General features: G+C 48.9%; 2 protein-coding genes across 4 annotated transcripts in view; one reads left to right on the top strand and one right to left on the bottom strand.

Moving 5' to 3' along the window:
• Positions 1 to 666, top strand: part of ST3GAL2 (ST3 beta-galactoside alpha-2,3-sialyltransferase 2) — a gene marked incomplete at both ends in the record, with an annotated part of 17,151 nt that extends 16,485 nt beyond the window's left edge. The window contains one exon of the mRNA XM_080702927.1: positions 493 to 666. Within this exon, the coding sequence (XP_080559053.1) occupies positions 493 to 666 (174 nt within the window). The remainder of the gene's footprint in view (positions 1 to 492) is intronic.
• An 8,640-nt stretch (positions 667 to 9,306) lies between these two features.
• The window catches only part of LOC308267716 (ATP-dependent RNA helicase DDX19A), a gene marked incomplete at both ends in the record, with an annotated part of 21,400 nt that continues 8,206 nt past the window's right edge, over positions 9,307 to 22,500 (bottom strand). The window contains 9 exons of one of the 3 annotated variants that reach the window (XM_080702598.1): positions 9,307 to 9,368; positions 9,618 to 9,809; positions 10,286 to 10,448; positions 12,026 to 12,263; positions 12,607 to 12,784; positions 14,088 to 14,202; positions 14,551 to 14,653; positions 17,139 to 17,231; positions 21,870 to 22,005. In XM_080702598.1, coding sequence (XP_080558724.1) covers positions 9,307 to 9,368; positions 9,618 to 9,809; positions 10,286 to 10,448; positions 12,026 to 12,263; positions 12,607 to 12,784; positions 14,088 to 14,202; positions 14,551 to 14,653; positions 17,139 to 17,231; positions 21,870 to 22,005 — 1,280 coding nt within the window. The remainder of the gene's footprint in view (positions 9,369 to 9,617; positions 9,810 to 10,285; positions 10,449 to 12,025; positions 12,264 to 12,606; positions 12,785 to 14,087; positions 14,203 to 14,550; positions 14,654 to 17,138; positions 17,232 to 21,869; positions 22,006 to 22,500) is intronic. The other 2 variants (XM_080702599.1, XM_080702600.1) reach the window with 2 other exon arrangements.

Below are 22,500 nucleotides of genomic sequence, written 5' to 3'. Positions count from 1 at the left end.
CACTTAGGAGGCTGAGAGAGGAGGATCGTGGACAACTTCAGCTACTTAGTGAGAATCCGTAATTTAGTAAGACCCTGTTCCAAAATACCAGGCTGGGAATGGAGCTCAGAGGTAGAATGCCCTTGGGTTCTAACACACACACACACACACACACACACACACACACACACACACACATAGCAAGGATTGGAAACAAGGGAGAACTGAAAAGGGAAGTCACACACACACACACACACACACACACACACACACACACACACACACACACACACACACACACAGTTAGCAAGGATTGGAAACAAGGGAGAACTGAAAAGGGAAGTGTCCCCGAGTCTGCCTTTGTGATAGGCCTGGGCATCGCCGGCTTCACCGCGGTGCCTGGCGCTGGGGACTGGCCGCCCATCACCTCCCGGGCTGCATCGTGTCGCGGCCTCCCCTTCTGCCCACCGTGGCCCCTGACACGCGCTGACCCTGCGCCTCCTTTCCCGGCAGGTGAACGTGTATGGGTTCGGGGCTGACAGCCGGGGCAACTGGCACCACTACTGGGAGAATAACCGGTACGCGGGCGAGTTCCGGAAGACGGGTGTGCATGATGCGGACTTCGAAGCCCACATCATCGACATGCTGGCCAAAGCCAGCAAGATCGAGGTCTACCGAGGAAACTGAGCCGGGCTCCGCCGCCACCCTTCCCGCCCAGCCGCAGGTGCGAGGACGCGCTCGGCCCCTGGGCCGCACCGGGCAATCAGGAGCGACGCCAGGCCGCGGTCTGGGCCAATCGTGCTGCAGTCCAGCGAGCGCCTGCTGTCCTCCGCCAATCACGAGACTGTGGGGGCCGGCCCGAGCCTGGCACCAATCCGCTCTGCAGTTGGGCGGGGCTTTTGCTTCCCAGCCAATCATGCGACTCAAGGAGAACTTCCGGCGCTGAGGTCCGTCTCCTCCAATCAATGGCCTTCGGAGGCGGGCCGGCGGCCGCTGAATCCCCCTTCCTTCTGCTTTTGGATAGGATTTTATTTTAGCTTTTTGAGAAGTTGAGGCTGCTTGGGGCCTCGATGTAGTACTGTTCCTAGGCTCGACCGGAGAGGCGTGTCGAGCTTGCCGACCTTGGCTCCACCTGGGCGGGAAAGGCTCGGGGGTCCTGCGCGAGGCCGGGTCCCCGGCCGGGGGCGTCGGCCTGGGCTCCCTGTGCCAGCAGAGTGCGCTTCACCCCGGGAGGAAAGCTAGCGCCCCCCAAACCGAGAGCATTTCAGACCGCACTTTCTCCATCAGGCCCGGAAGGGGGAGTGCAAACCCGCCAAAGAAATTCGGACACCCAGAAAACCCGAGGGCGCGCGGGCCCTTCCTCTCCCTCTCCCTCCTGCCCCGGCCGCCCTTTGCAGTGGCCTCTCGGACCAGGGCATTTCATGTCTCACCAGAAACTAGGGAGCTGTATTCGCCCCTTGCTGGGGTGGACTTTCCTAGGGCCTAACTCCTAACAGACGGGTCAGGGACAGGGCGGGGACAGGAAGCCCTGTCAGGTCACTTGTAAGGTGCTTCTCTCTCACGTGTGCCCTTGCCTCTGCTGTCACCCTCCACCTTTTTAATGCCTCCCCTTAGGCCCTGGGTCTCCTCTCCGGCCTGCCTGTTGGTCTCAAAAAATGTCAGAAAGCTTCTCCTAGGATTGGGGCCCTGTTGTGCTTGCGCTCGCTCGCGCGCTCTCTCTCTCTCTCTCTCTCTCTCTCTCTCTCTCTCTCTCTCTCTCTCTCTCACACACACACACACACACACACACACACACACACACACACACACGTCTTCAGTTGGCCCTAGTAAAGGAGGCTGGAGAGGAGAGCCCAGCTACCAGTGCATGCACCTTTTTTTCTTCACCCGTCACCCCAAAGAGGAGCAGGAAGCCTCTCGCTTGGGGGTGGAACTTGCTTTGGCCTCATACTTTAGTTATTCTGAAGCTGCCAGATATGGCTGCCCAACCAAGATACCTTCACAGTTCTAAGCAGGCCATGCAGACGGTCCAGAGCCTGCTGGGGAGGAGCGGACCTGCTGCAGCCTGGCATGCCTCCCCCCTGCCCTGCGGGCCTCCTGCCTCCTCCCTCTAACCCACTTTCCATTTCCAGCTCCAGAAGGGCTAGGAAGACGGCAACCAGGGCTTACGACGAGGGTTGCTTATGTGACTGGACCCATCCCCAGGCCCTAGAGCTGTTGATGGTGTTCTTGTTGATGGTTGGGGAAGTTTAGAAGGCAGAAAGGGCTTCTGTGAAGCCCCCAGACCATGGCAAGGATCCCTTCTCAACAGTGAGGACACAAATACTGCCCTTTTCTTAGTGAGCTGACACTACGTAGCAGCTCCCTGGCTATTGGTACAGCTGGCTAGGGGACAGTCACCAGCAGAGGAGAACGTTGGAGGAGAGTTGGGGTGACCAATAGGTCCCCCTAAAAATTAATATGAGTCAGTCCTTTCCCAGAACCAAGATTCGGAGGCATAGAGAAGCGGAGGTGGGGTGGCTCTGGGGCGGGCTGCTGCAGCGTCCTGCTCAGGGCTCCCCAGCCACTTTGGAGAGTCCAGGCACCAGCCGTTCTTGCCAGTCTCATCTCATCTCAGTGCTTTCTCAAGAGACTGTTTTGAGTGTTGAGAAGACAAAAAACAATGCAACTATGCCAAACAGTATTGAGCAGAATAATTTATTTCTTTTTTGTTTGCTTTTCTTTTTTTGTTTTGTTTATATAATTACTCCCCATTCTGGAAGAGGTAGGTCCCAGCACCCAGCCTAGATCTCCTTTTCTGCAATAGTTATTTAAACTTTTTTTAAATTTCCTTCCCTTTCTCTTTCTGAATTAAAAACAACAACCAAAAAAAAAAAAGTCATTTTTTTTGTTCTGAAACATGTACAGCCATAGAAGGTGTATCTGAGTGGCGGGGCTCAGGATGTTGGAGGGGCCTGAGGGGTAGCAGAATGTCTCAAACACCCTCCCCTCATATGTGCGGAGCCTAGTTTCGTGGACTTGACTCTCTGAAGTCCCCAGGATGGTTAAATCTCGGCGATCATGAGTATTTTGGTTACTAGTCAACTCAGTGCCCCCCTTGGCAACAGCTGCCCACCGTGGCTGTCCCGTAGCCACTCTGGCATCTCTCAAATGCATGGCGTCCATTAGAGGATGGGCTTGGGCGTGCCGACATCGCATCTTGGTCTCTGTTCTCCTCGCTTTGACCTGGCCCTGTCTTCTCCCAGCCTGCTCTTCCCTGTCTTGTTATAGGCGGTACAAGGAAGGACACCGCCTTCCTCTGGGAGAGCTGCTGGAGGCAGAATTCCTCAGCCATGCAAATCACTAAGGAAAAGATGGATGCTTAAAATAAGTTTCAGGGGGAAATCATTGGAAAAATGTTTTTAAAATGGGGTTAGGGGTACAGCTTGGAGGTAGTAGCATGCCCCTGGGTCCCATCCCCAGTACCAATAAATAAATAAATAATAAAAAAGACTATAAATTGGGCTGGGGGTGTAGCTTGGAGGTACAATGCCCTTGGGTTCCATCCCCAGTACTGCAAAAAAAAAAAAAAACAGATGTAGTGTCATACACATATAATCCCAGCATTTGGGAGAATAATAGTTCACAGCCTCAAAATTTTAGTGAGGTCCTTTGCAACTCAGTGAGACCCTGTTTCCAAATGAAGAATGGAAAATAGGGTTGGGGGTGTAGCTCAGAGGTAAAGTGCCCCTGGGTTCCATACCCAGTACAGGGAAAAAAAAAATTTAAAAAATAGCTGGGTCTGGCAGCTTGAATGAGATTGAAACCGTATGCTTTCAAGGCACTGCAAGTTTGAGGGGGTTTTGTTACTGCAGCCTTGACAACTTAGCGAGGCCTTCCACAACTTCGTGAGACCCTGTTTCCAAATAAGAAATAAAATCGGGCTGGGGGTTTAGGTCAGAGGTAGAATGCCTCTGGGGTCAGTCCTCAGTGCCACAAAAAAAAAAAGAAAGAAAGAAAGAAAGAAAGAAAGAAAGAAAGAAAGAAAGAAAGAAAGAAAGAAAGAAAAGAGCCGGACATGGTGGTGCATTTGGGAGGCTGAGGCCAGATGATCGTGGTTTGCGGACAGCCTCAGCTACTTAGGCCCTCCGCAACATAGTGAGACCCTATTTCAAATTAAAAAGAATAAAAAAGCCGGGCGTGGTGGCGCATGCTTGTAATCCCCGCGCTTGGGAGGCTGAGACAGGAGGATCACACAGGTTCGAAGCCAGCCTCAGCTACTTAGTGAGGCTCTCAGCAACTTAGTGAGACCCTGTTTCCAAATAAAAATATAAAATAGATCTGGGAGTATAGCCCAGAGGTAGAAGGCCTCTGGGTTCCACTCCCAGTACCACCAAAAAATAAAAATAAATAAAAAGAATAAAAAAGGGCAGGGGGTGTAGTTCCTCCTCCTCCCCCTCCTCGTCTTCCTCCTCCTCTTCCTCCTCTTCTTCCTCCTCTTCTTCTTTTTCTTCCTCTTCCTCCTCCTCCTTTCTTTGCTAAGTGAGGGGAAGAGCGAAGTCCTAAAAAACTACATTTCTTTTCTCCTCCTCCTTTGCAGTAATGGGGATAGAACCCATTCTAACTCTGAGCTACACCCCCCAGCCCTATTTTTTATTCTTTATTTTGAAACAAGGGTCTCACTGGTTGCAAAGGGCCTCACTATGTAGCTGAGGCTGTCTGTAAACTGCAATCCTCCTGTCTCAGCCTCCCAAGTACTAGGATTACACCACAGCCAGCTTCTAAAACTATTTTTCAAAACCAAATGATTCCTTTTTTAATGAAATTAGGAATCAATGCTCCTTCTCATTACCCTTCCAGAAGAAAACAGTTTCTGCGAGGAGCCTATATTGTGTAACAAGCAACCCACAAAAACACAAGAGGGTGCTCATGCACCCCCAAAGCTTGCTGACCCTCTGAGAATGTGGAATTCACACCTTTCCTCTAACAACTGTTTTTGCTCCTGAGGATAATACAGGCTCCGTCTGGCAGGATGGTTTCTCTCCAGGGAGGAGGCTTTTGAAGGAGAAAGAACATATGGTACCTGCACTCATGGGCTGAGTGCCATCCTGTCTTTGCTGTAAAACGCCTTGGCCTTTTCCTTCTTTCTTCCTCTTTTTTTTTTAAGGGGTGCAGGAATTGAATTCGGGCAGTCTACCTCTGAGCTATAGCCCCGCCCTATCTATCAACTATCATCCATCTATCTATCGCCTATCTTTGGTAGTGGGGTTTGAACCAGGGGCATCCTACTGCCAAGCTAGATACACACCCCTATTTTCTGTTTTATTTTGAAACAAGGCCTTGCTAGTTGATGAGAGTCTCACTACTTGCATAAGCTGTCCTCTGGCCTGCAATCCTCCTGTCTCGGCCTCCCAAGCGTGGAGATTACATGTGTGCGCCACCACGCCCGGCCTGACTTTTTTCTTGAGGTAATGGGGATGGACCCTAGGGACATTCTACTTCCAATCTATACCCCCAGCTCTATTTTTTTTTTTTTTTTTTTTTTGGTACTGGGGATGGAACCCAGGGGCATTCAACCTCTGAGCTACACTTCAGCCCTATTTTTTATTCTTTATTTTGAAACAGGGTCTCAATGAGTTGCAAAGGGTCTCACTAAATAGTTGAGGCTGTCCGCAAACAGTGATCCTCCTGTTTCAGCCTACCAAATGCTGGGATTGCAAGTGTGCACCACCGTGACCAGTTTATAGCCCTATTTTTTTTTTTTTTTCTGGATTTTGAAACAAGGTCTCACTAAATTGCAGAGGGCCTAAGTAGCAGAGGCTGTTGGGGAACTGCAATCCTCCTGTCCCGGATCCTTTATCAGCCTCCCAATTACTGGGATTCAAGCGTGCACCACCATGCCCCGTTTAAATTAAAACATTAGTGCAGCACTTAAATGAGTTTGTAAGTCGGCCACTTAAGACAAAGTGTAGTATAAGAAGATTGCTAAAGGCCAGATGTGGTGGGGTACACGCGTAATCCCAGTACTTGGGAGGCTGATCCAGAATCAAAGGTTAAAAGCCTGCATTAGCAATTTAGCAAGAGGCTCTTAGCAACCTAGTGAGACTCAGTTTCCAAATAAGAAAACCAGACTGGGGATGTAGCTTAGAGGTGGAATGCCTCTGGGCTCAATCCCCAGCACTAACAAAAGAACATAGCTGAAATAACTTCAGAAGTTGGGTGTTCAGAAGCTGGGTGTGCTGGTGCCTGCCTTTAACCCAGTACTTAGGACGCCCAGTGAGAACGATGCAAGATGAGTCTGAGCGACTTAGCGAGACCTTGTTTATTTATTTTATTGGTGAAGACCTTGTTTAAAAATAAAAAATAAAGCCGGGCGTGGTGGCGCACGCTTGTAATTCCCGCACTTGGGAGGCAGGGACAGGAGGATCGCGCAGGTTCGAAGCCAGCCATGCTGGTTTAAGAGACCATGTTTCCAAAAATAAAACAGTATAAAATAGGTCTGGGAGTGTAGCCCAGAGGTAGAAGGGCTTCCAGGAACCCCAGTACCACCACCAAAAAAAAAAAATAATAATAATAATAAATAATAAGGCCAGACGTGGTGACTCATGCTTATAACCCCAGTATTTGGGAGGCTGAGAGGAGGATCCAGGTTCTAGGCTAGCCTCTGCCACTTAGAGAGACTGTTTCAAAATAAAGAAGAGGGCCGGGGGTGGTGGCACAAGCTTGTAATCCCAGCCCTTAGAAGGCTGAAACAAGAGTAGTGCACGGGTTCAAAGCCAGCCTCAGCTATGGAGTGAGGCTCTCAGAAAATTAGTGAGACCCTGTTTACAAATAAAGTATAAAATAGGTCTGGGAGTATAGCCTGGAGGTAGAAAAGCCCCTGGGTTCCACCCCCAGTGCCACCAAAAATAAAAATAAAAAATTTTAAAAATAGCTGGGCATGGTGGCACACACTTGTGATCCCCGCAGGTTCGAAGCCAGCCGCATGTGCTGGCTTAGGAGACCGTTTCCAAATAAAAATGTAAAAATAGGTCTGGGAGTGTAGCCCGGAGGTAGAAGGGCTTCCAGGAACCCCAGTACCACCAAAAAAAAATTTGTTTTTAATAAAGAATAAAAAATTGGGCTGGGGATATAGTTTGGAGGTAGAATGACCCTGAGGTTAAACCCCAGCAGCACCACACACAAAAAAATAACAACAATATGCTGAGAGTGATGGTGCACGCTTGCAATCCCAGCACTTGGGAGGCTGAAACAGGAGGATTGAGGTTCGCAGATGGTCTCAGCTACTTAGTGATGCCCTTTGCAATTCAGTGAGACCCTGTTTCAAAATAAAGAATAAAAAATAGGGCTGGGGTGTAGCTCGGAGGTGGAATGCCCCTGGGTTCCACCCCCAGTACTGCAAAGTAAATAAGTTAAATAAATAAATAAAATAGAGCTAGGTGTATAGCTCAGAGGTAGACTGTCTCTGGATCCAATCCCCCTCCCCCCAACACACACACACACACACACACACACACACACACACACACACACACTGGGGACATAACTCAAAAGTGTTCCTCAGTCCAATCCCCAGCATCCCTGTTATAGCAGTAAAGATCAAGATGCCCCAGTAATAAAGTGGTGAGTCAAGAATTTGCAGCTCCCACAGAAAACACACTCAACCAACTGAAAGCTTGCCAGCCTCACTAGATGAAAAACAAAAAGGTAATCACAGTCTGGTTTTCCTACTCGGACTGGCAAGGTTTTAGAAGCTGATAATACAGTTGGCAAACATGTAAGAACTAGGTATCTCCCTATCACCGCAGTGACATACTGGTGACGTTTTTGGCAGGTATAATTGGCAATGTCCTATGATTTTAAAGGTTTCCACTCTTTGACCCAACATTTCTACTTCCAGGAATATATCCTAGAGCGGTTCTCACCAGAGCTCCAAGATACGAATGAAGATACATACTGGGTCGCCGTGCGCGACTGCGCGTGCTAGACACTCGATGCCTATCACTGGAGGAACCCAGAAACAGGCATCGCTGGGCGTGGCAGCCACGCGTGTGATCCCAGCATGCTGGAGACGAGACCAGAGGACCGTGGTTCGGGGACAGCCTCAGCTACTTAGTGAAGCTCTCTGCAACTCAGTGAGACCCCTGTTTAAACATAAAAATAAAAAATAGGGCAGGGAGTGTACCTCGGAGGTGGAATGCCCTTGGGTTCCATCTCCAGTACCGCAAAAAAAAAAAAAAAAAAAAAAAAAAAAAAGGGAAATGTCTGACAGCCTGGTAGCAGTGGTGACTTTAAAGGCAAAGAGCATTCACATCATATTTATATGTATACAAAACACACACATGGTCTTAATGAGCATATATTAGTCTAATAAGCAGAAAAATACAAATAACAAATCATGATTAGTAAAGCGTTTCTCATAATTACTTTAAAATTTCTTATGATGAACGATGTGTGTAGCTATAATTTATGTCCTTACTCATACAACGTATGAATTTGGTAACCCATAAAGCTCACGCTATGGATAACAGCATAATCAAGTTTCCGCTTGGTCACAGCCTCCCTTTCTAAACTGCTGCTCGGCCGCAGGCGCAGCCTCACACCCTGTGGACGTGAACCCGCCAGCGCGGCCGAGCGTGTGTCAGAAAACCGCCCCACCTTCCGTCAGCCACGGCTGGGAACCAGGCACCAGGACGGAGGGGGAAATCGGGAGAAGGCAGGCCCAGAGCCAGGGAGGACCCATCTGTCCTCAATCTCTCTGGAGGCTGTGATACACTGACTTCCATGTTTCTACTCAAATGTGAAGTTTACAAAAGCAGTCAAGATGCTCATCAGAGAGAGAGGGAAGCTTCTGCACCAGAGAGCAGAGGAAAAAGGACCGGCGGGACATCCGTGGTAGGGAGACCCCCGAGGGTCCAGGGAAGGGGCAGCTCCGGGGCCTCCGCTGTCCCTGCACTGAGCCCGCGGGCGAGGCCAACACCCGTCTACCGTCTACCGGCTTCTGGCGACCTCCAGCCCTGTCCTCCTCCAGGGCAGAGGCGGGTCCCAAGCCACGCAGCCAGGAACAGGCGGGGCGTGTGGGGCCACGTCACCTTCACACAGCAAGCTGATGACTAGAAGGAAGCGCAAAGCGAGGCTTTAGGGGAAGGAGGAGGACTATTCCCAAATGCAAAAATTTCCTTTGATTTTCCTCTATTCTTTGTAAATTTTTGTCAAGTCCAAACGTAATTGAAATGAGGTAGGTAGTTTCTCCACTGGTGCCTTCGTCCTTGGGTGACCAGTGAGGCCTGTGTCGGGAAAGCACGAGGCGCCTGTGCAGGGCAGCGCCCAGGGCGGCCGAGGTGGAGCTGCTCAGTTGGCTATTTTCTCAATCTCGTCCAAATCATCTGTGTCCAGTCTTTCTATCTTCTTATCTGGGGGAAATGAAGATTGGAAGGAGATTAACACAGGTGTGCATGGAGACGCAGCCGGGCACCGCTCAGGACGGCACAGCACCGCAGGGAGAGGGAAGCCAGGCCCCTGCCCGAGAATGGACCGCGGGCCACCGTGAGCCTCCAGCGACCTCCAAGGCTCCCGAGCCTGAGCGGGCTACAGGAGTGCCGGCTGCACCAGCAGTCACGCAGCGCCCCTCCCCCCACTCTGGCAAGGCGCCGGGGACTCACTAAAATGCTCCTGGATTCTGTTGAGGATGTTCATGCTGTGCTTGCTGTCCACCATGTTCACCGCCAGGCCTCTCTTGCCAAAGCGGCCGGTGCGCCCGATGCGGTGCAGGTAGGTCTCGTTGTCCGGGTTCCCGTCCTTGTCCACGGGGAGATCGAAGTTGATGACCACGGACACTTGTTCAACGTCGATACCTGCACACAGGGGGATGCGGGTAGAGGCGGAGGCCGGGAGGCGGAGTCTCCGTCGCCCAGTCTGCGCGCACACCCCACCCGCTGTGGCTGGAGGCAGAGGCGGGCGGCCACCCCTGGGACGAGCCACAGGAGGGCGCGCACAGGCCTGCGCAGAACCCGGGGAAGGCACACAACCCTGGCGGGCTACGAAAAGCTACGAAGCCAGAAGCCAGTCTCTGCCGCACACGAGTACCTAGGGACACGGTGGACACTGGGTGGCCCGGGAGGAGCCGGCTCCATCCTGAGCAGGCAGAGCCCGGCTCCACCGAGGCAGGCTCCCGGCCCTGGCCAGTCCCTGCCTCCCACGGGAAATCCCGGCTCTCCTAGAAAGGACCTGCCCACCCACGCCCCACCTCCCGAGCCCGGGCCGCTGCAGAGGAGGGCCTCTCTTGCTAACAGGGCGGCGCCGAGCCTGGCACTCCAGGGCCGTCCCTCACCGCGGGCGCACACGTTGGTGGTCACCAGAACCTTCTCCTTGCCCTCTCGGAAGCGCTCGATCACCGCAGCCCTCTGCTCGACCATCATCTCGCCGCTCAGCAGCGCCACCTGGTGGCCTTCTTTGGAGAGCTCGGCAGCCAGCCAGCTAGCTGTTTTGCGGGTCTGGAAAAACATTTGAGAAATGCAGGTACCTAAAAGGACTATATTTTTCATCTGCAAAACTACCTGAAACTCAGTAGCTGATGGTAAAATTTCCTAATATAATGTGTTGCAACAGGATGTAAATATGACACTTGAGTAATAATGTTACAAAATGTTTATACACAAAGGTATTTACCTATACAGATCAGAAGGGCAAAAATCAGCAGAGCTTGGTACAAAAACCTGCAATCCTAGCCACTTGGAAAGCTGAAGCAGGAGGTTGCAAATTCAAAGCCAGCATGAGTAACTCAGTGAATTTTTTTCTCAAAATAAAAAAACTAACAAATGTCTGGGGATGTAGCTCACTTGTAGAGTGCCCACCTAGCAGCCCAAGGCCCTGAGCTGAACCCAGGCATCTCAAAAACAAAGCAAAACTATGATGAAAAAGGGGGTGGGTGGATCATAGAAAAAAGTGAGGGAGCCAGGTGTGGTGGCACGTTTGTAATCCCAGGGCTTGGGGAGGATTGTGGTTCCCAGCTTCAGCTACTCTGTGAGGCCCTGTGCAACTCAGTGAGCCCATTTCAAAATAAAGAATAATAAAACAGAGCAGCGACCCGGATGTGGTGGCGCATGCTTGTAATCCCAGCATCCAGGGGCTTTTCTACCTCTGGGCTATACTCTCAGACCTATTTTATATTTTACTTGGAAACAGAGTCTTGCTAAGTTGCTGAGAGCCTCACTCAGTAGCTGAGGCTGGCTTCGAACCTGCACGATCCTCCTGTCTCAGCCTCCCAAGCGCTGGGATTACAAGTGTGCGCCACCACGCCCAGCCCAGCATTTATTTGAAACAGCGTCTCACTAAGTTGCAAAGGGCCTCACTAAGTAGCTGAGGCTGTCTGCCAACCGCGATCCTCCGGTCTCAGCCTCCTGAATGCTGGGATTACAAGCGTGCATCAACACGCCTGGCTATTTCTCATTCTTTATTTTGAAACAGGGTCTTATTAAGTAGCTGGAGTTATAGAGGGCCTCACAAGAGGGCTGCAAGCCTCCTGTCTCAGCCTTCCAAGTACTGGGATGACAGCGTTGCCATCATGCCCAGCTACAACTGACTTTGAAATGATTCAGCAAAAAGAAAAACTGCAGACACACTCTCACGTGTCGATGTGGACGAGGCGAGTGTAGCTGAGTGCTGACACGTGGCGGACACAGCCTCCTCACCACGCTCGACTGGAGACTGGACCTAGAGGCATTCTACTGCTCGGCTAAATCCTCAGCTTTATTTAATTAATTTATTTGTGCAGTACTGGGAATTCTACCTCTGAATTACACCCTTAGCCCTATTTTTTATTCTATAGCTGGAAACCGGTTCGCAATAAGAAGCTGGGCCTGGCTTCACACCTGTGCAAGCCTTCCATCTCAGCCTCCCAAGTACTGAGACTACAGGCTTGCGCCAGCACACCAGCTCCTATTTTATCTTTTTTTTAATTTTGAAATAGGGTCTAAGTTGCCAAAACTGGCCTTGAACCTGCCATCCTCCTGTCTCAGCCTCTCAAAAACTGGGAAGGGGCGGGCGGGCCAAGGCCGGCAGCCGTACTCACATGGCAGAAGATCATGGCCTGAGCGATGGTGATGGCCCCATACAGGTTGCACAAGGCCTGGAACTTCTCGTCTCTGTTGTTACACAGCACGTAGTACTGCTTGATGGTGTCCAACGTCTCCTCCTCGCGCTTCAGTTTGATAATGTTGGGGTCTGGGACGACTTTCTGGGCAAACTGCCACACGGAGTCTTCGAAGGTGGCAGAGAAAAGCAACATCTGGCAGTTCCTGGGCAGCATCCTGCAAGGCGAGGCCCAGGCACGTCACATGACCCCAGGTTTCCACTGGAAGTCGCAGAAGCACAGCCTCCCCAGCTGGGATGGGCCGCAGCCTCAGCAGGCAGCGAGGCAGGACAGAGCACCGGGGGTGGGAGTGGGGGGGTGAGGAGGAAGAGGAGGAGGAGAGGACCCAGAGGGGCACAAGGGGGCGGGGTGGCAAGGCCCCGGGTCTCCTTTCTCCACGCAGCCTGGGAGTATGCTCAGTGCTGACGTGGGAACGGCCTCTCAGAGCGGTGCTGCTGTGGGCTGCATGCGGGACCCGACAGCAGCCAGAGGGTCTGCTCTCCCCCGGCGCCGGCTCTCACCTCTGGATGCGGATGCTCTGGTCCTGGTGGCCCTGAGTCGCTATCATCACGTCGGCCTCATCCAGCACGAATACCTTGATCTTCTTGGGGTCGATGAACCTGAGCTTGGAGCACCAGTCCAGGACGGTCCCCGGGGTGCCGATGACGATCTGCTCGCTGACCTTCTGACCTCTTTCCACTGTGGAGACGAGATGCTTTCTGTGGGTATTTCAAAGGCAAAGCCAGCTCTGGAAATCAGAGCCCCGTTTTGCTTCCAGGTCTATTAGAACAAATTAATTTCATTCTTCTTTTTTTTTGTATACTAGGGATATAACCCAGGGTAGTTCTACCTCCGAGCTACACCCCCAACCCTGTTTTTTATTCTTTACTTGAAACAGGGTCTCACTGAGCTGCAAAGGACCTCACTAAGGAATAGCTAAGGCCGTCCTCAAATCCTGACCCTTCCGTCTCATCCTCCCTCCCAAATGCCGGGATTACAAGTATACCCGGCTTCTTCATTTTTTTAGGGATATTCTACCTCAGAGCTACACCCCCAGCTATATTTTTTATTTTGAAACAGGGTCTTACTAAGGCACTGAGGCTGGCCTGGAACCTGGGATCTTCCCTGACTAATTTCATATTTTATTTTATATTATTTGCGGTACTGGGGGTGGAACCCAAGATCATTCTACAACCTACCTACACCTTCCAGCTCTATTTTTTATTCTTTTTTTTTGCAGGTCTGGGGATAGAACCCTGGGGCATTCAACATCCAAGCTTCACCCCTAGCCCTATTTTTTTTTTTAATTCTCTATTTTGAAACAGGGTCTAAGTTGCAGAGGCCTCACTAAGTAGCTGAGGCTGTTCGTGAACCGCAATCCTCCAGTCTCAGCCTCCCAAATGCTGTGATTACAAGTGTGTGCCAACATCCCTGGCCTATTCGTTGTCTTTTTCTTTTCCTTTTTTTTTCCGGCATTGGGGATGAACCCAGGGTAATTCTACCTCCGAGCTATACCCCCAGCCCAAGTTTTTATTCTTTATTTTGAAACAGGGTCTCATTGAGTTGCAAAAGGACTCAGTAAGTAGCTGAGGCTGGCCAGGAACTGCAATCTTCCTGTCTCAGTCTCACAAATGCTGAGATTACAAGCGTGAGCCATCACACCCAGCAGCAAGTTTATTTATTTATTTGGTGGGGATTGAGTTCAGGAATTCTACCCCCAGCTCCCTTTTAAAATTTTTATTTTGAAACGGAGTCTTGCTATGTTGATAAGTCTCGCTACTTGCTGAGGCTGTCCTTGAACCTGCAATCCTCCTGTCTCAGCCTCCCGATACTAGGATTAGAGGTGTGGGCCACCATGCCTGGCATCAGCAAGTGTTGAAATAGGTGGGCAGTTGGGATCCAGGGCCAGACTGATCCAAGAAGTTGGAGACCCACACATCTTCGCATCCCAGACGGCCGAGCCCTCTGCCTGTCGAGCTAAGGGCCCAGCTCTCACACTCACGTTTGTTGCCTCGGACGGCATACGCCAGCTTTAGCTCTGGATGGAATCTGCCCATCTGCTCGATCACCTTTCCCGTCTGAAGCGCCAGCTCATATGTTGGGGAGAGGCACAGACACTGACAGAAATCAGAAAGGACACGTTTAGCAACAGACAACACGCTCTAACCTAAGAATGGCGATGACACGGCTGGAATAGTGTGGGAGCCACATCCTCCCAGCAGGCCGCCTTTCCCCTGTGCACTGCGGCCCTCAGTAGGGAGCCCCGGCTGGCGAAGCCGCAGCAGCGAGGCTTAGGGCTGCTGCCTCCGCACAGCTCTCCTGGGTTGGGCCTGGTGCACTAATCAGCTCTGCCTGAGCCCTGGCTCACGGGTCAGCAGTGTTCAGGGCTCCCCTAATCCCCCCAGACACACTGCCCTTCCCAGGGCAGGCAAACCAGCTCCCGCCCTGGGCTTCTCCGCCCTCACCTGAGGGTGCCTCTCTGCGGGGTCTACTCGGCTGAGCATGGCCAGGACAAAGGCAGCTGTTTTCCCAGTGCCAGACTGAGACTGCGCGATCAGGTTCTGTGGGCTGGATTGATGAAGAACAGAAAGAAAATATTGGTTAATCACAGCACTACATTAAAATGTTCTAAGGCCAGTGTAGTGACACACACTCGTAATCCCAGTATTTGGGAGGCTAAGATAGGAGAATCAGACAACTTAGTGAGGCCCTTGCAACTTAGTGAGATCTAGTTACAAAATAAGAAATAAAAATTGGGCTGGGAGCTGGGCATGGTGGTGCACGCTTGTAATCCCCACGATTGGGAGGCTGAGACAGGAGGATTGCGCAGGTGAGGCAGCCAGCCTCAGCTACTTAGTGAGGCTCTCAGCAACTTAGTGAGACCCTGTTTCCAAATAAAATATAAAAAACTAGGTCTGGGAGTATAGCCCGGAGGTAGAAAGCCTCTATGTTCCACTCCCAGTACCACCAAAAACAAACAAACAAACAAACAAAAAAAAAAATTGGGCTGGGAAGCCGGGCATGATGGCACAGGCTTGTAATCCCAGCATTTGGGAGGCTGAGACAGAAGGACTTCTGTAGTTTGCGGCCAGCCTCAGCTACTTAGTGAGGCCCTTTGCAACTCAGTGAGACCCTGTTTCAAAATAAAGTATAAAAAAATAGAGCTGGGGGTATAGCTCAGAGGTCTAATATCCCTTGGTTCCATCCCTAGTACCGTAAAAACAAAACAAAGAATAAAAAATAGGAGCCAGGCATGGTGGCGCACGCTTGTAATCCCAGCATTTTGGAGGCTGAAACAGGAGGATCTTGGTTCGCGGACAGCCTCAGCTACTTAGTGAGGCCCTTTGCAACTTGGTGAGACCCTGTTTCAAAATAAATAGTAGCTGAGACTGTCCTAGAACTGCAATCCTCCTATCTCAGCCTCCCAAATTTAAAATAAAGAGTAAAAAATAGGGCTGGGGATGTAGCTCAGAGGTAGAATGCCCCTGGGTTCAATCGCCAGTAGCCCCCCCAAAAAAGATAAAAAATAGGGCTGGAGGTGTCACTCAGAATTAGAATGCCCCTAGGTTCCACCCCCAATATGGAAAGAAAGAAAGAAAGAAAGAAAGAAAGAAAGAAAGAAAGAAAGAAAGAAAGGCCAGGATGAGACAGGAGGATCACAGGTTCGCAACCAGCCTCAGCTACTTAGTGAGGCACTCTGAAATTTAGACCCTGTTTCAAAATAAAAAATAAAAATTAGCACTGGGGGTGTAGCTCAGAGGTAGAATGCCCCTGGGTTCAATCCCCAATACTGCAATAATAATAATAATAATAATAATAATAATAATAATAATAATAATAATAAATATATAAATAAAATAATAAAAATAGGGCTGGGCGTATAGCTGGGATGTAAAAGGCCCCTGGGATCAATCCCCAAATTCTTAGTACCAAAACAAAGCAAAACACAAAAACAGCCTGAGGGTATGACAGCCCAAATTAGGAGGGTGGGAGAGATATACAGGGGCTTCAACAACCAACTAGACTCATGTTTTTATATCTTGGCAGGATTAGGCTACAGATGTGCATATATATATATATATATATATATATATATATATATAAAATATTTATTTTGGGACTGGGGATGGACCCAGGGGCATTTTACCGCTAAAATAATCCCAGCTCCTCCTTTTTTATTTTGTGGTACTGGGGCTTTCTACCTCAGGCTACACCCCTAGCCCTATTTTATATTTTATTTGGAAACAGGGTCTCACCAAGTTGCTGAGAGCCTCACTAATTAGCTGAGGTTGGCTTCGAACCTGTGATCCTCCTGTCTCAGCCTCCCAAATGCTGGGATTTTAAGTGTGCGCCACCACGCCCGGCTCTGTACTATAATCTTAAGTAAATATACTGGGTTTTTTTGTTTTTTGGGGTTTTTTTTTTTGGTGGTACTGCGGTTCCTGGAAGACCTTCTATCTCCGGGCTACACTCCCAGACCTATTTTTATATTTTTATTTGGAAACAGGGTCTCTTAAGCCAGCACGCTGGCTTCGAACCTGCGCGATCCTCCTGTCTCCGCCTCCCAAGCGCAGGGATTACAAGCCACCACGCCCGGCTTATACTGTTTATTTTTAATTCCAAAGGTGATATCTCTAAAAATAAAACTTTCAACTTAAAATAAAATAAAATTGCATAAAGTAAAGCATCAGTGTTTATTAAGTGGGAAAAATAGAAATTGTGCCCCAATCCATGTAATTCTCTCTGCACTTGCCCAAGCTATTTTCCTGAAGGAAACATGTTGTTCCTAATGGCACCTTTTTTTTTTTTTTGGTGGTACTGGGGTTCCCGGAAGCCCTTCTACCTCTAGGCTACACTCCCAGACCTATTTTATACTTTTTTATTTTTGGAAACAGGGTCTCTTAAGCCAGCACGGCTGGCTTTGAACCTGCAGGATCCTCCTGTCTCCGCCTCCCAAGTGCAGGGATTACAAGCATGCGCCACCACGCCTGGCCGTAATGGGAAGACTTCAGTTAAACAACGTTGTTAAAGGCACACTGGCGTCAACACTCACGGCTCAGCAAGCATCATGGGTAGGGCGTTCTCCTGTATCTTGGATGGCCGGTTGAAACCCATTGCATAGACTCCCTGGAGAAGCTGTGGCTTCCTAGGAGGAAAGGCAGAAACAGGATATTGTTGAGTTTTAACATGTGTACCAAAATATGAAAACTGACATCCCATTCTCTAAAGAGACTGCTACATCTTAGTAACATAGCAAATAATGTTTACTTTTAGATATTTCTTCTATAATTTCTTATGCTATGAATTAATAAACACTCCACTTGCTGTATCCAGGGTGCACTTTCATCCAAGGCCCATCTGACTTGTGAGTATGTTAAAGCACTATTTTCTCCAAGAAAGAAATACAGTTTCCATTTTATAAAAGTAAAACAGTTGCAGGTTAAGATTTAGTGAGGCAAGACTGTGGTTTGGGTTTTATTTATTTATTTTAATTTTTTTTTTTTTTTTTTGAGGTACTGGGGTTAAACTCAGAGGGTATCTTTTTTTTGCAGGTCTGGGGATTGAACCCAGGGACATTCGACCTCTGAGCTACACCACCTGCCCTATTTTTTTATTAATTCTTTATTTTGAAACAGGGTCTCACTAAGTTGCAGAGGGCCTCACTAAGTAGCTGAGGCTGTCTGCGAACCGCGATCCTCCGATCTCAGCCTCCTGAATTGCTGGGATTACAAGTGTGCGCCACCATGCCCGGCTTCAGGGGCATCTTACTTCTGAGCTATACTCCACCCTATTTTATTCCTCTTTGTGTGTGTGTGGGGGGGGGGGGGTTACTGGGGGTGGAACCGAGAGGCTTTCTACCTCTGGGCTATACTCCCAGACCTATTTTTAGGTTTTATTTGGAAACAGGGTCTCACTAAGTTGCTGAGAGCCTAAGTGGCTAAGGCTGGCTTTGAACCTGCACAATCCTTCTGTCTCAGCCTCCCAAGTGCGGGGATTATAAGCGTGCGCCACCATGCCCGGCTTATTTTATTCTTTATTTTGAAACAGGGTCTCACTAAGTTAAAGAGAGCCTCACAAGTTGCTGAGGCTGGCTACAAACTTGTGATCTTCCTGTCTCAGCCTCCAAAGTACTGATTTAAAAGCATGAGCATGTGCCACCATGCCGGGCTTATTTATTTATTTACTTTTAGTGGTACTGGGGATTGAACCCAGAGGCATTCTACCTCTGAGCTACAGCCCCAGCTCTTTTTTTGAGACTCGCTTCAAAGCTGTTATCCTCCTGTATCAACTTTCCAAATACTGGGATTATAAGCAAGTGCCACCATACCTGTCTATTTCACATCTGTTTTGTGTGTGTGTGTGCTGAGGACTGAACCTATGGGTATTTTAACTCTGAGCTACACTCCCAGCCATATATATATTTTTTTTTCTTTTTTTCTTTTTTTTAAACAGTCTCTGCTGGGCATGGTGGTGCATGCACGTAATTCCAGCATTTAGCAGGCAAAGACAGGAGGATCATGGTTCTAAGATAGCCTCAGCTACTTAGGCTCTTTGCAACTCAGTGAGACCCTGTTTCAAAATAAGAAATAAAAAATAGGGCTGAGGGTGTAGTTCAGAGGTAGCCTTTGGGTTTCATCCCCAGTACTGAAAAAAACTAAACAAAAGAAAATTAAAAAAAAAAACACACACAAAAAAAAACACAGGGTCTCAGTTGCTGGCAGTCTCACTAAAGTAACTGAGGCTGGTTTTGAACCTGCAATTCTCCTGTCTCAGACTCTCAAGTACTGGGATTACAGGTGTGCCCCACCATGCCCAGCTACTTCACATCTTTTTTTATTGTTGTTGTTGGTAGTACTGGGGATGGAACCCAGGGGCATTGTTCCTCTGAGCTACACCCCCAACCCTATTTTTTAGCATTTTTATTTTTGAAACAGGGTCTCACTGAGTTGCAAAGGGTCTTGCTAAGTAGCTGAGGCTGTCCACAAATCACGATCTTCTGGTCTCAGCCTCCTAAATACTGGGATTATAAGTGTGCATCACCACACCCTACTTTTCACATCTTTTAACATAAAACAGCCCAAGTAAATCACGCAACCTAAGTTCCATTTTTTGTTTCCTTGGTTACCAACAACTCAATCAGAGAGAACTTGCCTTCCAAAGACAACAACTGTCAATGCTCAAGTTTTGCTTTTTGCAGTACTGGGAATGGAGGTCAGGAACACTGTACCTCTGAGCTACACCCCCAGCCCTATTTTTATTCTTTATTTTTGAAACAGGGCCTCAGTGGGTTGCAGAGGCCTCACTAAGTAGCTGAGGCTGTCCGCGAACCCTGATCCTCTCGTCTCAGCCTCCCGAAGGCTGGGATTTCAAGGGTGTGCAACCATGCCTGGCTCAAGCTTTTTAAATGAAATCAACCCACTGATCTTAGAACTGTCGGTCTCAGGAAGCAACAGAGCATATTTAGTTCTGATACAGTTTAGAACAAAGACAGAGACGATAGATTCCGTGACTAAAGCCCCTGACAGAGGAACACACACAGAAAAGTCCAATTTCCTGGACACCTTAAAAAGTCACACTTTGCCAGACGTGGTGGTGCACAGTTGTAATTCCAGCCTTCAGGAGGCTGAGACTGGAGGATCGCGGTTCACGGACAGCTTCAGCTACTTAGTGAGACCCTGTCTCAAAATAAAGAATAAAAAATAGGGCTGAGGTGTAGCTCAGAGTCGTTGAATGCCCCTGAATTCCATCTCCAGACCCACAACAACAACAAAACCAAAATTTATTCTTAGCCGGGCATGGTTGCACACGCTTGTAATCCCAGCATTTGAGAGGCCGAGATGGGAGGATTGTGGTTCGTGGACAGTCTCAGCTACTCAGTGAGGCCTTCTGCAACTTAGTGAGACCCCTTTTCGGAATAAAAAATAAAGCCAGGTGTGGTGGCGCACGCTTGTAATCCCAGCATTCAGGAGGCCGAGACCAGAGGATCGCAGTTTGCGAACAGCCTCAGCTACCTAGTGAGGCCCTCTGCAATTCAGTGAGACCCTGTTTCAAAATAAAGAATAAAAAATAGGGCAGGGGGTGCAGCTCAGAGGTCAAAATGCCTCTGGGTTTCATTCCCAGACCTACAAAAAAAAAAAAAAAAAATAGGACTAGGAGTGTAGCTGGGAGGCCGAATGCCCCGGAGTTCCATCCCCAGTACTGCAAAAACAAAACAAAAACTTATTCTTAGCTGGGAGTGGTGGTGCATGCTTGTAATCCCAGTACTTGGGAGGCTGAGACAGAAGGATAAATAATTACTTGCTGAGGTTTGAGGACAGCCTCAGCAAGTAGTGCAACTGACTTATTATCCTAGCAAGACCCTGTTTCAAAATAAATATAAAAAATAGGGATGGGGGTTTAAGTCAGAGGTAGCATGGCCCTGGGTTCTACCTCTGCAATTCCCAATACCGCAGAACAAACAAGAAAACCCTCACTCTTCACAATGGCCTCGTTAACAACTAGTTAGCTCTGCTTTCAGGGCCTCCTACTCGGAGGTGAGAGTCAGCAGGAATACGGCCTCTCTGTGCCCACAGGGGCACACCACAGATTCCGCTGTCCAGAGGCAAATAACCCATCAACTCCACCACATCCTTATTCGCAGGCTGTTTTGTGCCTATGGTGTGGATCCTGGCAGGCAGCAAGAATGGTAGGTATGTGCTGTGTTCCTCGTAAAGCCCAGCACGCTGGCATGGACACAACCCAGCCAGCCATAAACGCCACTTGCTGACTCACTGAAGAAACAAAACACTCGGTATAACCTTCCACAATACTTCTCTGCCTTTGAAATTAATGACATTAAAAGGCATTTTTGGCACAATGCCAGAAATAGCCTTCCTTAAGGCTTAATTCTGGGTTCTAGTTTCTTTCTTTCTTTTTTTTTTTTGTAACTGTAAAAGGCTGCTTTCCACTCTAGGTACCAAGAATCCAGGCTCTTTTGACACACTTTCTAAAAGCAGATAAACTGTCCTTAAGACCATAAACCCTATAGTCTAACAAAAGGGCTTACCTAATAAAAAATGTTCCTGACATCCAGAAATCAACTGTCAGCCAGTATTTTATTGAAAGTTCTAAGAGCATAAAAGAAAAAAGACTTTCAGCTATGACGAATAAATCTGTGGCAGTTAAAAATCTCTACCGTGAAAACCAGGCCTGGTGGCAAGCAGCTTGAATCCCAGCTACCAGGGAGGCTGAGACAGGACGATCCCTTGAGCCCAAGAGTTGCAGGCCAGCTCCGACAACATAAGAGACTCTGTCTCAAATAAAGAAAAAAGAAAAAAGAAAAAAGAAGAAAAAAAAGCCAGGCATGATGTAATCCCAGGACTTGGGAGGCTGATATAGGAGGATCACAGGTTCAAAGTCAGCCTCAGTAACTTAGTGAGGCCCTCTGCAACTTAGACTGTTTCCAAATAAGAAATAAAATTAAATTAGGGGTAAATTTGGAGGTAGAATTTCTCCAGGTTCCACCCCCAGTACCAAAAACAAACAAACAAAAACCAAACCAAAACAAACAAAAAAACCCAAAAAAAACTACCAAGAGGAGACTTGAGCAGCCAAAAGAGGAGTGGGAGACCATCCCTGTACATCTGTTCATGTTTCTTTCCCTTCTGAACCATTTGCAATATTACTGACTCAAAGAAGTTAACACACTGAATTTTAGTAAAAAGTCAATTTCCAGAAGGCTCTCTGAGACGCTGCACAGGGGGAGGACTGACAAGGACGGACTGTTCCAAACGAGGGTACTCACAGCCGGAGCTCCTCGAAGGACTTCACCGAGTAGAGGGGGGAGTTGGGGTCCCGCTGCAGCACTTCCACCTGGTTCGTGTTGTCCACAAGGTTGCTTCTGATGAGCTTGTTGAGTAGAGACTGGGCAGCTCTGTCCTCTGTCATGAAGAAGCCAGCGGATTTGTTTCTTACTCACAAGGCAAATCCCACCCTCCCCAGAGTGCTCTCTCCAAAGCACGCTGGAGCCAAACGCTCCCCAAAGGCCGTCCTGGAAGTTCTTTTCTCTCTCCCTCCCTCCCTCCTTGCCTTCTTTTCATGGTACTGGGGCTTGAACCCAGGGGCCCCCTACCACTGAGCCCATCCCAGGACACCCACCCCATCTTTATTTTGAGGCAGGATCTTGCTCAATTGCCAAGGCTGGCCTTGGATTTGTGGTCCTCACGAGTCGCTGGGATTGCGTGTGCGCCACCACTCCTGCTTCCCTCCCTATACATTATTCTCCTTTTTTTTTTTTTTTTTTTTTTTGGTACTGGGGGGTTAAACTCAAGGGCATTCTACCTCTGAGCTATACTCCCAACCCTACTTACTACTGCTACTACTACTACTACTACTATTATTTTGAAACAGGGTCTCACTAAATTGCAGAGGGCCTC

This window comes from Muscardinus avellanarius (genome assembly GCF_963383645.1).
Source record: "Muscardinus avellanarius genome assembly, chromosome: 10".
In the NCBI taxonomy this organism is placed as follows: domain Eukaryota; kingdom Metazoa; phylum Chordata; class Mammalia; order Rodentia; family Gliridae; genus Muscardinus; species Muscardinus avellanarius.
Note: the sequence above shows the minus strand (reverse complement) of the source record. Positions and strands in the feature narration are given on the sequence as shown.